This window comes from Danio rerio, chromosome 15 (genome assembly GCF_052040795.2).
Source record: "Danio rerio strain M-AB ecotype USA chromosome 15, GRCz13ab, whole genome shotgun sequence".
Lineage (NCBI taxonomy): Eukaryota > Metazoa > Chordata > Actinopteri > Cypriniformes > Danionidae > Danio > Danio rerio.
In genome coordinates, this window is record NC_141035.1 from 35,929,078 (window position 1) to 35,944,723 (window position 15,646).

At 35.9% G+C, this 15,646-nt stretch overlaps 1 protein-coding gene across 8 annotated transcripts in view; it reads right to left on the reverse strand.

Annotated features, from left to right (window-relative positions):
* The window catches only part of nbeab (neurobeachin b), a 569,044-nt gene that overhangs the window by 195,654 nt on the left and 357,744 nt on the right, over nt 1-15,646 (reverse strand). For 6 of the 8 annotated variants that reach the window (XM_087284305.1, XM_087284304.1, XM_087284302.1 and 3 more), the window contains exon 37: nt 8,227-8,384. In XM_087284305.1, the coding sequence (XP_087140431.1) occupies nt 8,227-8,384 (158 nt within the window). The remainder of the gene's footprint in view (nt 1-8,226; nt 8,385-15,646) is intronic. The other 2 variants (XM_087284306.1, XM_087284303.1) reach the window with 1 other exon arrangement.

The following is a 15,646-nucleotide window of genomic DNA, read 5'->3' on the forward strand; positions in this document are numbered from 1 at the left end:
GCATTGGCCTTTTTACTTCCATTGTAAAGATCTCACTGTAAGCCACATTTTTGGATTTTGGGCAAGTCAATATTAATTTCGTGGTAATCTAATTTAAGTGGTGTCGATTAAACCTAATTTGGACTGAATACTTTATTTCCGCCTTTCCTCTCACTCTCTTTGTCTTATAACAAGCTATAAAGATCTCTGTCCAGAGGGGTTCAGTGGGTCAGGGCCGAGCTGCTCACCTGAAAATGAGACAGCAAGGACAGCCGGAGGTAAAACAGCCTGTTAAAGAGCAGGATCAATATTAACCTGACTTCCATTTCATGCTTGCCCAATTCCAATCAGTTAACAATACATTCGGCCACTCGTGAATAAGGGGGAAGGTATCGAAGACCCCGAACGAAACACACTTGCTGTTTTGTCAGCATGGATAACAGATCAAACGGAGCTGTTTTAAAGCAAAGTTACCTAAAATCATGTTCAAAGGGATACCTAAGGATGAGGCACAGAGAAGTACATTATCTGAAAAAAGTCTTGTCAGCTATCCAAGTTTTAGAAACAACAAATAATATCTTGACATAAAGTTGATCATTTGATATCAGAAGTGGCTTATATAAAAGGCAAAGGCCTCTAGATTACGCTTATTTTATTAAAATAGAATATGATAATGTCTTGATTTTTAATTATTTAATTAGGACAGTAATGTAATGTAATGTAATGTGTGTTTTTATATAGCGCATTTATTGTGTATGGCCATACACCCAAAGCGCTTCACAATCATGAGGGGGGGTCTCTCCACACCACCACCAGTGTGCAGCATCCACTTGGATGATGCGACGGCAGCCACAGGACAATGGCGCCAGTGCGCTCACCACACACCAGCTATTGGTGGAGTGGAGAGACAGTGATAGAGCCAATTCGATGGAAAGGGATGATTGGGAGGCCATGATCGTAAGGGCCGATAGAGGGACTTTGGCCAGGACACTGGGGTTACACCCCTGCTCTTTCACGAGAAGTGCCATGGGATTTTTAATGACCACAGAGAGTCAGGACCTCGGTTTAACGTCTCATTCGAAAGACGGCGCCCACTGACAGTGCAGTGTCCCCTTCACTTTTACTGGGGCATTAGGACTCACACAGACCACAGTTTGAGCGCCCTCTGCTGACCTCACTAACACCACTTCCAAGGTCTGACTTTGCTTAGACAAAAGTCTTGTCACTCAACAAAAATAATGTACATGAAAAGGAGCACTATCCTGCTGAAGAATTTGCCTTCTCCTGTGGTTTGTAATGTAATGGGCAGCACAAATGTCTTAATACCTCAGGCTGTAGAGTCTGCCATCCACTCTGCCGATCTCTCGCACGCCCTCATATGGAATGTAATGACAAACCATGATTTTTCCTTCACCAAACTTGACAGATTTCTGTGAGAATCTTGGGTCCATGTGGGTTCCACTAGGTCTTCTGCAGTATTTGTGATGATTGGGATGCAGTTCAACAGATGATTCATCGGAAAAATCAACCTTCTGCCACTTTTCCAAATGATCAAAATACTCTTCTTATTGGGATCGACGACAAGACTTTTGTCAGGTAGAGTATTTTATCAAATGCTTATTCAACATGGTTTGAGGTCCCATTAAATGCAGGCTGTTTCTGTGTTTTCGGTGATCGAAGATTGTATTACAGGCCCAGAAAATGCATTAAATTACTATGAATCAAATATAATGATGTTGTTTCTAGGGCAGTTAGAACATTTTTAGAGTGAAACTGAGATATGTTTTATGTCCGCCCATGTCACTTTGTACGAAAAGAAATGTGAAATATTGCTAAAACGTGGCGTATGTTCTAACAGACAAGCTCTATGAAAATATGTCACAGTGAATAAAAACAAGGCCCGTATGCAGCGACTGCTGTCAACTGACATTTGAGAGCAGCCATCCTTCAATCTCTTGGTTTCTGGCAAAACTACTGGAAACTTATATGCGCCCTTAACAGTTCATTCATTCAAATCACCTACGTTAACGCAGAATACCTCGAGCGCCAGCCACAAAAGCAGCTGTTAACTTCAGGAAAGCACAGAGCTACTTTCTACAAATGGTTCGACTCGCCAATCGTTCAAGAAGAGCAACTGATTTTTACAACTTCTAAAAAATAGATGATTTACCCATAACTAATTACGTTTGAACAGTGTCACATTGCATACAATAATAAAGAGATGGAAAATAACATTTTTAAATGTACATTAAAGTATAGAAAAGTATTTCCTTGCAAAACAATTAAATATGTGTTTCATTCCCAATGGTAGATGTAATATATTCAATTATAAAAATAACATTTTGGTCTTAGAAACTTAAACTTAACCAATATAAGTTTACATTAAGAGGTTTCACTAAAAACATTTAATAAATACTGGGATCCTCTAATTAATTTAGTCAAGAATACAACACATTTCTTTGCTGATTTATCACGCTTTTTTTAAACAAAGATCTCTGCACTTTTTATTAGTGAGTGTGTGTTATTTAGATTTTATGTATATTCATTTAGTTGCTTTGACAATTCATGTAGGTGCAATTGTTGCTTTGTTTTTTTATCTTTTTATTTTTTATTCTCCTCCTTGAGGGTGGGGGTGGGATGGGGTACTGAGGGTTTCTGAATGTTCTTGTTAATCCTCAGTTATTGTTAAAAAAAAGAAAATGTGTAAATTATTGATTTTGTGGTATTTTTGTAGACTCCACAAAAATAAATAGATAAATAACAAGAGTTAACAAATAAACTGATTTTATGTATTTTTTAGTCCACACACACAAACACACATGCACACACATACACCTATATATACACTCTCAACTCCAATCTAAATTTTTATGACACATCACCTAAGAGCATACTTATGTAAACTTACATAAATATATCAAATGTATATATAATATATTTGAAACGGTAATATTATTTATAAGTAGAAAGATACATATACACAGCAAATACTGTAAATACTGTCATTAGTGTATATGAAGAGTTAAGATGCAAAAACCTCTAAGTGCCTCTAAATGAAAAAAAAATTCAGCCTTTAGTTTTATGTTAAGATATTTCACTTTAAACAACAGGAAAAGGACTTATTCTTTGCCATAAAAGTGATATTACTGAACATACACAAAGGCCCCTGATACAAATTAATTTCTATTTTCTTTTTTAAATATTTCCCAAATGATGCTTAACAGAGCAATGAAATTTTCACAGTATGTCTTATAATATTTTTATTCTTATGGAGAAAGTCTTATACATTTTCGACTACAATAAAAGCAGATTTTAAATTTTTTTTATGAACCATTTTAAGGTCAATATTATTAGCCCCTTTAAGCTGTAATTTTTTTCAATAGTCTACAGAACAAACCATCGTTATACAATAACTTGCCTAATTACCCTAACCTTCCTAGTTAACCTAATTAACCTAGTTAAGCCTTTAAATGTCACTTTAGGCTGTATAGAAGTGTCTTGAAAAATATCTTATCAAATATTATGTGCTGTCATCATGGCAAAGAAAGATAAATCAGTTAGTAGAAATTAGTTATTAAAACTGTTTTGTTTAGAAATGTTTTGAAAAAATCTTCTATCCGTTAAACAGAAATTGGATCGTTTCAAAATCATGTCGATCAGCTGGTTTGTCAACAAGCTGACATATGAGCAATCCACTGATTAATCGCAGTTTTAAAATGCTCCAGTGTCCCTGTAAAAAAAAAACTACATTATCGAAGCTGTAAAAGTTACTTTATGAAACTGAAAATAGTCACAACAATCTTTCACCGGAACATTTCAGTGCACTTCCGTGCAAATAACCCATTCATACCAACAACATGATCTACATCAGCTTTCCATGACTAAATTAGTTCTAGAATATAACATTATACCTGTCTAAAAGAGATATCTCAGCCATGGTGTCATCCTTCCTCCAGCGTGCAAAAGTAACTCCAATATTGATTCAGGATTTGATTTTAACACTGTGTATTGTGTGCACATGCGTGAACAGAGATGCGCCATTGTATAAATCTACATTTGCAGAATTGTACAACAGACAGTTTGAGCTACTTATCGGAATTATGGGAATAGTCAGCCCGACAATATTTAATTAGATGAACATTTTTCAGTCTTATGCCTTACCTAAAATATAAAAATACATATAAATCATTTATTTTAAATAAAAATTAAAAAAGGGATGATTTGTTTTTATTTTTATATATTAAGATTTTAATTGGGGCGGAGCAGTGGCGCAGTAGGCAGTGCTGTCACCTCACAGCAAGAAGGTCGCTGGGTTGCTGGTTAGACCCTCGGCTCAGTTGGCGTTTCTGTGTGGAGTTTGCATGTTCTCCCTGCGTTCGCGTGGGTTTCTTCCGGGTGCTCCGGTTTCCCCCACAGTCCAAAGACATGCAGTATAGGTGGATTGGGTAGGCTAAATTGTCCGTAGTGTATGAGTGTGTGTGTGCATGTGTGTGTGGATTCCCAGAGATGGGTTGCAGCTGGAAGGGCATCCGCTGCGTAAAAACTTGCTGGATAAGTTGGCGGTTTACTCCGCTGTGGCGACCCCTGATTAATAAAGGGACTAAGCTGACAAAAAATGAATGAAGTTTTTAATTATGATACTCCTATAAATCTGCAGATTTTTTACAAAATTCTCGGCAGAAATAACAAAAATTTTCTGCAGATTCTGTCTGGCCCTAATTATCAGTTATGATTTAATATAATTGTATTGTATTTACATTGAAAAAAGAAGGGCATTGCTGGCTGGTCCTTCCTTCTGAATAAAAGCCATCTAGAAAAGCCTCTTTTTGCTCTCTCACAGTCTCTCTCTCTCTATTGCATTGTGGGGGCAACATCTGACTACAGGCAATCCCTTTCACATGACAATCTTATGCATTATTCCTCTCATTAAAGACTGCGAGAAGCCTGGGGACCTCAACAAGTCCTCAATCACAGCGGCCCCAGACACCAGACCGCGGGTCCGCAGAGACGCACTGACAACTTACCAAGGACAGGCAGAAAAAAAAAACACAGAGCAATACTGGAGTGGTGTGAGCTTCAGAAGAAATGCATGCGATCTGCTGGGTAATATGTTTGAAAGACAGTGTGGATTTGGGGGGAAAGTCTGTGCTGTGACATGAGCGGAGGCCACCTGCGGGTCAGGGAACAGCTGGCATGTGTATGTACGAGTGTGCATGTGTGTGTTCTGGCTCTGACACACACACCATCTGACATGGCCTCTGAACAGTTGGGCACAAAAGGCCAGACATGTAGATAGACACAATATTAGTGCATAACAAGTCATGCAGCACACCTTCGAATGACAAATGTGTACCAAAAGTCTGCAGTTTACTTGTAAATACGAGCAAAATCAACATGCAGTGCAGTTTCACTATATAAAGCACTGACACAGTGACGTAACTGATGTAATCCAGATTAGCTCTAGTTTACACCTGGCATTAAAATGTGTTTTCTTCTATCCAATCACAAGTGGACGTCACTAAATACAGTTATAAATGCAGTCTAAAGCGTAGCTGAAAACACAATTGATTAGACTGGTTTTGTTGTGTCAGTCACATCTAAACAGCCTCTAAAAACAACCATGCAATCTATGCAACTACTATACGAATCTTATTGGGATGTTTTGTGAGAAGCAATACATTCATCCAAACACATAGATAATGTTAAAATTGTATCCCACTTCTGGTCATTTACTTGTTTGTAACCTCACAGAGAATTATAGGATCAAATCCCCCCAATCTCAAGTTTATACCAGATGTCTACACAAGAAAGCCAGCTACACCAGCAAGGATCCAACCCATCCAGGATACAGTTGGGCAAAAGATACAGGACAATTAGGGCTGAACTAATAGACTGAGGAATAGTTTCTTTCGAAGAGCAGTAGCCTGTATTTCCTCCTAATACACACAGACACACACTCACATACATACAGTAGATGCTAAGGAAGTGGTGAGAACAACTCATGCCCCATGCATTTGACACTTAACTGCACCATTACTGCACTAGGACTGTGCTACAATTGAACTCTATCAGAGGTGCCCAAACTCCTGGAGGGCTGGATTCCTTCAGATTTTCAAAACAAACGTATACTAGAAACTTCCAGGCAGGTGTGTTAAAGGAGGTTGGAGCTAAACTATGCAGGACACGGGCCCTCTAGGACAGAGTTTGGGTACTCGGTCTATACTAACTATACTGTAAATTCTTGTGTTCAGTCTTTTTTTTTTTTTGTCTACTGTTGATATTTTTTGTTTATTTGTTCTTTATTTCTTATTGTTGCTGATGTCTAAAGGCTACCAAACTAATTTTGATGTATGATATTACAATGACAATAAAGTTCTAGGGCCCTATCATACACCCGGCACAATAAAGCGTAAGACGTTTGCCCAGAGATGTTGCTATTTCCAGACCAACATAATCCTAATTTTTCCCATTTTTCCGCCACATTCTTTAAATAGCAAATCCATTTGCGCCACTTTGTGGACTCATGGGTGTTCCACTCCAGAAATAAGGTGTGTTACAGTGCATTGTTGCCGCATTTTTTAAAGAGTGAACACAACTCATTTAGAGAATATATTTATTATATATACCAGGGGTGCCCAAATGTTTTCCTATAAAGGGCCAAAAACCAAACTTGATTGAAGGCTATGGGCCTAATACACATCCAATCACATAAGGGTAATTAAAAAATATATATTTGGTAATATTTAAAAATAACTAGAAAAAATATTGACTAATGCGGTATAATTTTAACATTTAATCATGAACTTATACAGTAAAACATGAGTAATCCCATTTATAACACAAGTTCAATGCTGAATACACTAGTCAGGCTAACTTTACTTTGCCAGCAGATGTCTTATGCATCTGTCAAGTGACAGTATTTACACAGTCTGATTAATTTACAATATCTAATTAAATCATTTAGTTTCATTTAGTTTTTTTGTAGCTCAGCAATGAAACAAAGAAACAAAAGTTTATGTTCAATTTAAAATGATGATCACCGTCAAAGGCATTCGCCCCAACCACCTCTCCATCATTCTCCTTCTCTTTTCAGATGTCGGTCTAATTAATAAGGTTAACTAGACAGGTTAGGGTAATTAGGAAAGTTATTGTATAACGATGGTTTGTCCTGTAGATGATCGAAAAACTGACCTAAAATAGATACTGTATGTATTTGTTTATTTTTGGACAGCATGCAGCAATTAATGTCACGGATTTCCAAATGTAACACTTTCTGCTTTGATTTTAAATCTTTTTAAGCCCTTTTTTAATGCTCTCAATACATTACACCACTAAATTTAATCACATAATTTCTAATCAATTTGTAATTAAATAAGTAACTACACACTGTAAATACTCTAAAATATGCAACTCTTAGAGAAAAATCAATACGTAAGGTCCATTATCACAGCATATCATTTTCATTACATTAAAAAGTGCAATCCATTATCATCCCAGGTGGACATTAGTAAGCTTTGAAGCCAACCATGCTGTTAAAAAACTCTCCCGTATGCCTCAACCTATAAGTATAAGCTAATATCAAGGATTTTAGAAATTAATGGGCTTATTTTTTTGCTCGCCCTTGCCCCTAGTAAGTTTCCCCGTGTGTAATGGAAATAGTTACAGTAACAATTCTGTGCACAGGAGAGAAGTCACCCCCCCCCATTGTACTTGAGAATCAATAGATTTGCCCTTGTTCAGTTAATACACTCCCTCTCGTATCTTCAATTTGATGCCTGGAGGAGAAGCGCCTGCAGTGGTTAATAGTATTGAACCGTTTCTCTTTTAAAGCCTCTGTTGCGAGACACAGAGCCAAATCGACAGCCCCGTGGTGGCCAACGCTGCAAGATCAAACGGGTCAATGAGGAAAAAATGTTTAAGTGCAAAAAGCAGAAATAGTAAAAACTTTGCGCAATTTTCCTCTCAACAATGTGTGCCGTTAGGGTATAAAAACCAGCCATAAAGCCTTCGTGCCATGTTCAATTGACAAGACTCATAAATACATAACCTATAAAGCTGACAACGAACTGCTTCTTAGCTTCGAGAATATTAGTCTAAGAGTTGATTGGAAGCTTTCTAATACGCATATGTGTAGCCCATTTGGTGGACAATGATGTCATTGTATGAATCCAAGGCAATTTGGGGATAATGAGCTAGACTGACAGAGTCCAGCAACAGTTTTGATTGGCTGTTGGCAGAATTACTAACCGTAGTCCTCCAGTGATTTGCACGTGATGTCTAAGTGGGTGGAGCCAAAGGGGTTTCGTATGAATCTCCGCCTCCTCCGCAGGTCGTCCTCCCAGTAATCCAGACGCCAGAAGTCATGCTGCTGTTGCTGACTGGAAAAGGGGAAAAGACAGGAGCTCCTGTTAGGAATCAGAAGAAGAAGAAAAACAACAAGTTGGAAAGCTAAATAAAATACGATTTCTTTATATTTCATATATATGATGAAACAGACACTGCTTACTACAGAGAACATCGTACTTTGGCACATTAATAAAGTATCCGTAATTGAAGTGTTCAGATGCAAAAACATCGTCTAAAACTTGTCTCTAAAATTAGCGTTTTATTCAGCCTCCTATGTTTATGTTCAGTTATGTTACTTTAAAGGCAATGAAAACAACCTATTCTTTGCACTAAGGGTAAAATTATTAAAACTACACACAACAGCCTGAGAAAAATGTTCACTTTAAATACAAACTTCAGACGGCATTGGAGGTTTTTGCATCTAAACTCTTTAATTGTTAAAATACTTATACGAATGCAAAGCATTGCAATAGAATGAGACACACCAGACACATGAGCCATTGCTGTTACATTACTAAAATATAAATACTTGGGAAAAGTCTTAATGACACAAAAAGGAACAATCACAACATGACAAACAGAATTATGTCATAGTTAAAAGGAAAAAAAAAAAAATATATATATATATATATATATATATATATATATATATATATATATATATATATATATATATATATATATTTTAAAATTAGTTCACAATATAATTATGACACTAAATCAGATAAATTTATAGAGTTCAAATTTTAATTTTAGTCATAACAATATAAAAATCACAATTGGTTCTAATTATTAGAAAGTCAGGCAGTATTCTATAATTTACAGTCATTATGACATACTAAAATTTTTGTTATAATTATAATACAAAATAAGACATAATTATGACAAAAAGTCAGATAAATAATATAAATCTTAAATGATGAGATACTAAGAGACAATCATATGAAGAAAACTCATAATATACAAATATAATCAAAATTATATTCAATTTATTCAAACTTGAACGGCCAAAATAAAAATTTTAGATTAACAATTATATTAAAATGGCAGGGCTTAAAATTAAGAGAGTTTATAAACATTTCAATCATGACATCAGTTAACCAATTCTAATATAAAAATGATGCCACCTGAAGTATGGCATGTATGCTAACTCTTAATTATAGATAAATAATGAAAATTAGTTAAAAAGCCAAACTGGCACATCATAAGTATGATAAAACTGAGAAATTGTGAAGTAAGTTAATGTCTGTAAAATCTATAATGATGCAATTATATAAAAATAAAGATTATTTAAATAAAAATATTGAGACATTATCAGGACCAGATTATAGAAATGATTACATAAAAGTCATATTAACACATCACAAACAAGTAAAAAAAAAAGGTTAGAATTACAACATACTAAATCATAATAACAGAATAGCTTAGATGAGATTGTGAAATACTAATTCAGAATTCATTCTTTCACTCATGTTCCTTCGGCTTAGTCCCTTTAATAATCTAGGGTCGCCCCAGCGAAATGAACTTGTCCAACATATGTTTTTACACAGGGGATGCCCTTCCAGCTGCAACCCAGCAAGCACTGGGAAACATCCACACACACACATTCACAGACATACACTATGGCCAATTTTATTCATTCATTTATTCATTCATTTATTTATTCATTCATTCATTTTCTTTTCGGCTTAATCACGTTGTTAATTCAGGGTCGCCACAGCGGAATGAACCGCCAACTTATTATATACATATTAACTACATATATTTTATGCGGCTGATGCTAAGGTGAGATTGTGAAATACATAATACAGTCAGAATAATTAGCCCCCCTAAATTATTAACCATCTTGTTTATTTTTTCCCAATTTCTGTTTAATGAAGAGAAGATTTGTTCAACACATTTCTAAACATAATAGTTTTAATAACTCATTTTTTAATAACTAATTTATTTTATCTTTGCCATGATGACAGTAAATAATATTTTAAAAGATATTTTTTAAGACACTTCTATAAAGCTTAAAGTGACATTTAAAGGCTTAACTAGGTTAATTAGGTTAACTAGGCAGGTTAGGGTAATTAGGCAAGTTATTGTATAACAATGGTTTGTTCTGTAAAGTATTGAAAAAGATAGCTTTTGACCCTAAAAAATTACAAAAATATATATTTTGTCCATAAAATGGTGTTTTAAAAAAAATGCTTTCATTCTAGCCAAAATAAAACAAATAAGACTTTCTCCAGAAGAAAAAACATTATCAGACATACTGTGAAAATGTCCTTGCTCTGTTAAACACCATTTGGGAAATATTTTTAAAAAAATACTACGAAAAAAAATAAAATAAATAAAAATACTAGATAAAAATTCATTAATGACAGTCATAAATATACAACAAATACATTTGTATAATATAATTAACTTTACATATCACATAGCTTAAACGTGTCAAAATGAAGACTTTCTCTGCTGACTTTTAATAGCATAATTGGGATTTTAATGAGCATGTTTTCCCCCATCGACGCACGCGCACAGAAAAAACATCCCTTAAATTTATATAGTAATGTAATACTCCGCATACAATGCTACAGAGAATTGCATTTTGGAGAGCACCCAAACCAAAGCTTACACATGAGGGAGAATCAAACGATATCTGGTAAAATATCGTTAATTCACGAAGTTCATTAAAGCTCAGCCCTCAGGCATAAAACGGCTCTCCAGCACACAAATAAATAACAGCAAGTCCCATTAACAAATGCGGTATCAAATTACAAGTATAAATGGCGCAGCTTGCCTCCATTTTACTGTGTTTTTTAACAAGTCCAGTAAATCAGAGGTAGGGTCCTTTCTGCAGCCGGAGAGGGGTTTTAATGACGCCGGGGTCCCACCGAAGCCACACCCCGGGCCAATAAAACACAGACCCCCTCCCTTCAGCATATGTGCAGCTGTGATTAAAATAACGTGCTGAAATATTCATTGAAATGATTCCCAGGGCCCTGGAGCAAGCTGCAGAAAATTGCGTTTTTATTCATTATTAATAACAGCGAATTAGAGGCCGTATAAAAGAAAAAATGAGAGGCCGAGAAGAAAAAGGGGAGCGTGGGGAATGAGCGGGGAAACGGCTTCAGCATGTGGTAACCATCTTTGTAAATGATTATTCCAACATTAGCAGGGACCTGGGCTAATTTTATTGCTTGCAGCTAATGCAAACCATTAAGGGCAGGGACCAGCATCAGGTTACTAAGTGCAGCGCGTTCGGGCTGGAGATGTTTCAAAGCCTTTAAAACCGAGTGTAAGAGAGAGAGAGGGAAGGGGAAAAGCAGGCCAGAAGCGAATAATACTGCAGCTAATTTACTCCAAAGAGGATTTAGAGAGTGATGATTGGTGTAATTGGGGGATAGATGACAGCATGGTATGGGACGATCAACAAATTCCACATGTGGTTTGTCTTCATTACCAGCTACTCATGGGGAAATATACCATCCACATTGAGGCATATACTAATTTCCATCATAAACTATGAAATGGGCCGTTAGTCTTTGTTTGCATTGTATAAAGAAAGGTTAAGGTGGTGGAATCTTTTTGATTCGTGATTTATTTGAAGTATTTATTCAGAAATTTTTTGATTTTTTTTTTTTTCGTTACTGTACAGCCTTTTCATACAGTCACAGCAAAGCTCAACAAGTACCTTAAAGGTCCTATGAAAATAAATGACAGTTTTTTAGACGTTAGTTTCAGTATTATTCGTTTTTGGGATATCTTTAAGCTAGCGTGCTCCAAAACAGTGAAAAAATTCCCGTTTGGAAGATAGAAAACTGATGTAAACATGTAAAGCTTGTATTTTGTCACTTCCGCCAAAATGGATCAGCTTTTTTTTAACATCACCTCCTACTTTTCATCAAATCGTGACCAATCAAATTCTCTGTAGTACCTGACATACTCCGTCCCCTTCAGGACGCTTCAAATTTGATGCGTCTTGATTTAAAGCAAAATGCTATTGGCTGTTTTATAAAAGGGGAGGAGCTACACTATGTCCCACCCTCTCTTTGTCTTTTGGTTGATATTACATCAAACATCCAATAAAAACGCACATTTCAAAGCAGTTCATGGGGTCTTTAAAGTCTGCATAAACATTTTCCACCAAGTTACCTTTACATGGACACACACACACACACACACAAACACACACACACACACACACACACACACACACACACACACACACACACACACACACACACACACAGACACACACACAGACACACACCTAACAGTACCTGACTATATTGTTTTTGTATTTGTATGATCCCAATTTATGTACCTTTTTGCATATTCTAATAAAAAAATAAAATAAAATAAAAAGTCTGCATAAACTGGAAGCTGTGACTGTTTTTTTTTTTTTTTTTTTGTATTGTGATGCAGTTCCTCGAGAAACTAAATAATAAATGAGAAAACATGAGTGGCTTTTTTTCTCCTGTGAGATGATTGGATGTAGTAAAGTAGGTATTTCACTCAGAAAGATCTGGAAAAAGATTTAAGGAGAGTTATTACAACCTAACAGACACCTCCTCCTCACCATTTTAGTTTGTTGTCATAGCGCTGTCAAAACCGACAGCTAGAGAGGCGTGGCTAAGTAAGTTGGCCACGCCCAATACTTCAGACAAGCATAAAGTTCCTTTAAGACAAGTCATTTCACTTGGCAGCCGTCTTTGTAAGGCCTCTCGGGCAGTATGCTTTGGCATTCTGTCTGAATAGGGAAACATCAAATTCTCCAAAATTACTTGCCAAGAATATGATTAAATTTGATATTTGGTATCACAAATTAATTTAAACAACAACTGTCTCTTTAGTTTCATTTCTAAACGTTTATATCACAAATGAATCTGCATAAACTCGTGGCTGGTCTGAGCCCCTGCCCCAGAGAATTGTCAGTTTATATTATTCGATGATTGACTCTTGTACTAGAAGGCAGGCTTTATTCGCCTTGTTGACCGTTAAGACTTTTTCCCCATTCATACTAAACGAGTCACATGTCTTGTGTATTCTATAATTCTATAATCACAGATGAATTGTTTACCACAAAACTAGCGATGTGAGATAACCAAATCAATATGGTTAATTTTGATTTAATGTGTACTTTAAAAGAGTACATGTTAATTTATACAAAATTTCAGTCTGTCATTTACTTAATCTTCCACTTTAGTGCGATTACATTCAAGCTATATAATAAAGCAGAGAATATTCCTGCCACTGGCATTTATTTACTGTGCTTTGTGGGAGTGGGAGGAGCTCTTTTAATCTCTTTTGGCAGTCTTTATTACTTGCATCTATTTGATTGGATGGATTACTCTACAGCATTATGGGTATTGTAGTTTTCTGCACAAATTTAACTGTTAAACATGATTGTCTTGAACTCATGAGAACAGATGAGTTCAACAAAAGCACATCAAAATCAAAACAAAAGCTCAGAAGAGGCCTGTCTTTAAAGGTTTACTGTCTTAAATTAAAAAAAAAAAAAAAATCCATTTCATTATTGAGAAAAATTTACTTCCGGATATGACATGAATAGGACAATATTTGGCTAATATACAGCTATTTATATCTTGAATTAGGATGTTAAATCACTAGCATATTGGAAAAAATATCTCCTTTAAAATTAAATTAGGTTCTTAGCTACGGAATTACTCATCAAAAAATTAACTATGATAATGTATATAAGTTTAAGTGTAGTATAATGACATATTAACGGATAAATATCGCCATGGAACAGGATATCTACATTATCATCTAATGACATTCAGCATAAAAGAAATACAGTCCAGGGTCACAAATAAATGAATGAGGGTAAAATAATGAAAGAACTATAGAAATAATAGATGAACTACTTACTCTCATTTGCCAGTTTATTAGGTACACCTGTCCAACTGCTCATAAACACTAATTTCTAATCAGCCAATCACATGGCAGCAACTAAATGCATTTAGGCATGGTCAAGACAATCTGTGACAGTTCAAAGCTAGCATCAGAATGGGAAAGAAGGGTAATTTAAGTGACAATGAACGTGCCATGGATGTTGATGCCAGACGGGCTGCACTGAATATTTCAGAAACTGCTGATGTACTGGGATATATATATATATATGTATATATATATATATATATATATATATATATATATATATATATATATATATATATATATATATATATATATATATATATATATATATATATATATATGTACATATATATACATATATATATATGTATATTAAATGCACCCCTATCGTTAAAGTTAAAAACTGTGAAATAACTATAATAACAATACCAAACACAGTTTATGCTCTCTGAGAAAATGAAAACAATAGAAGCCAACAATCTCACTTTACCACAAGGCAGCCATTCCATTAAAAAAAAAAAAAAAAACCTCAGATACTACCGAGGTGTTTGCCCCGAGCTATGGCTTGTATTGAATGGGCCTCTCTCCACTCTGCCATAATATTGAGGCAGTCTAAACAGATTAAAGTGTTACAGCGGGATCACATCACAAAAGCTGCTCCTTGTTGCGTGAATATTATATCTACAAATGTCAAGAAATCAGGAGGCTCAAGGGACTTAACCGAGCTCTGACAGCAACACGAGTGCTCGCTTTCAGTTTAACATCAATCAAGAACATGCGCATGTGTGTGTGTGTGTGTGTGCGTGTGTGTATAGGAAACAAAGCCTGTTTGCATACATGAGCGGCATGCCAAAAGTTCATCACTCGTCTGCGTATGAAAAGCAAAGCGCTGTGTCTGGGGCTTGTCTGTTGTCAGTCTTATACCTCGAGAGCCAGACAGAGATGTCAAGAGGCGGAGAGGCCAAAGTCACGTAAATGACATTGTAAATGCAAGATTACAGCGTGAAAAAAATGTAAATCCCGCAGAGGCAACCAGGCGATTACCATTTCAGATTATAACATCCAAAGCTGCCCGCGAGTAGGCAATGCAGCGTAGGAGAAATCCAAGCGCGGTACACTTTGAAGATTTCTGAAATGTTCCCTCCTGAAGCATATATGATGATTTTGATTCGCTTTGACAGTGGCATTTCGGCTGTATACAGCAATTCAGAAGAAAGCCCAAACATTTTCGTTTTCTCCTTAATAAGAGGATTAGACAAGCGCGCTGTATTACAATGAAAGATAAAGCAAAGGGTGCTTGATGACACCGTTTACATTTCTTCACCCGCTCTTTCCCCCCTAAAGCATATGCTTTTAGTTTGCTGGTGGTTTCTGAAGGATTGAACGGGGGTCCAGTGATACGTTAAACCCTGCGGTCAACATATAGAAGCGG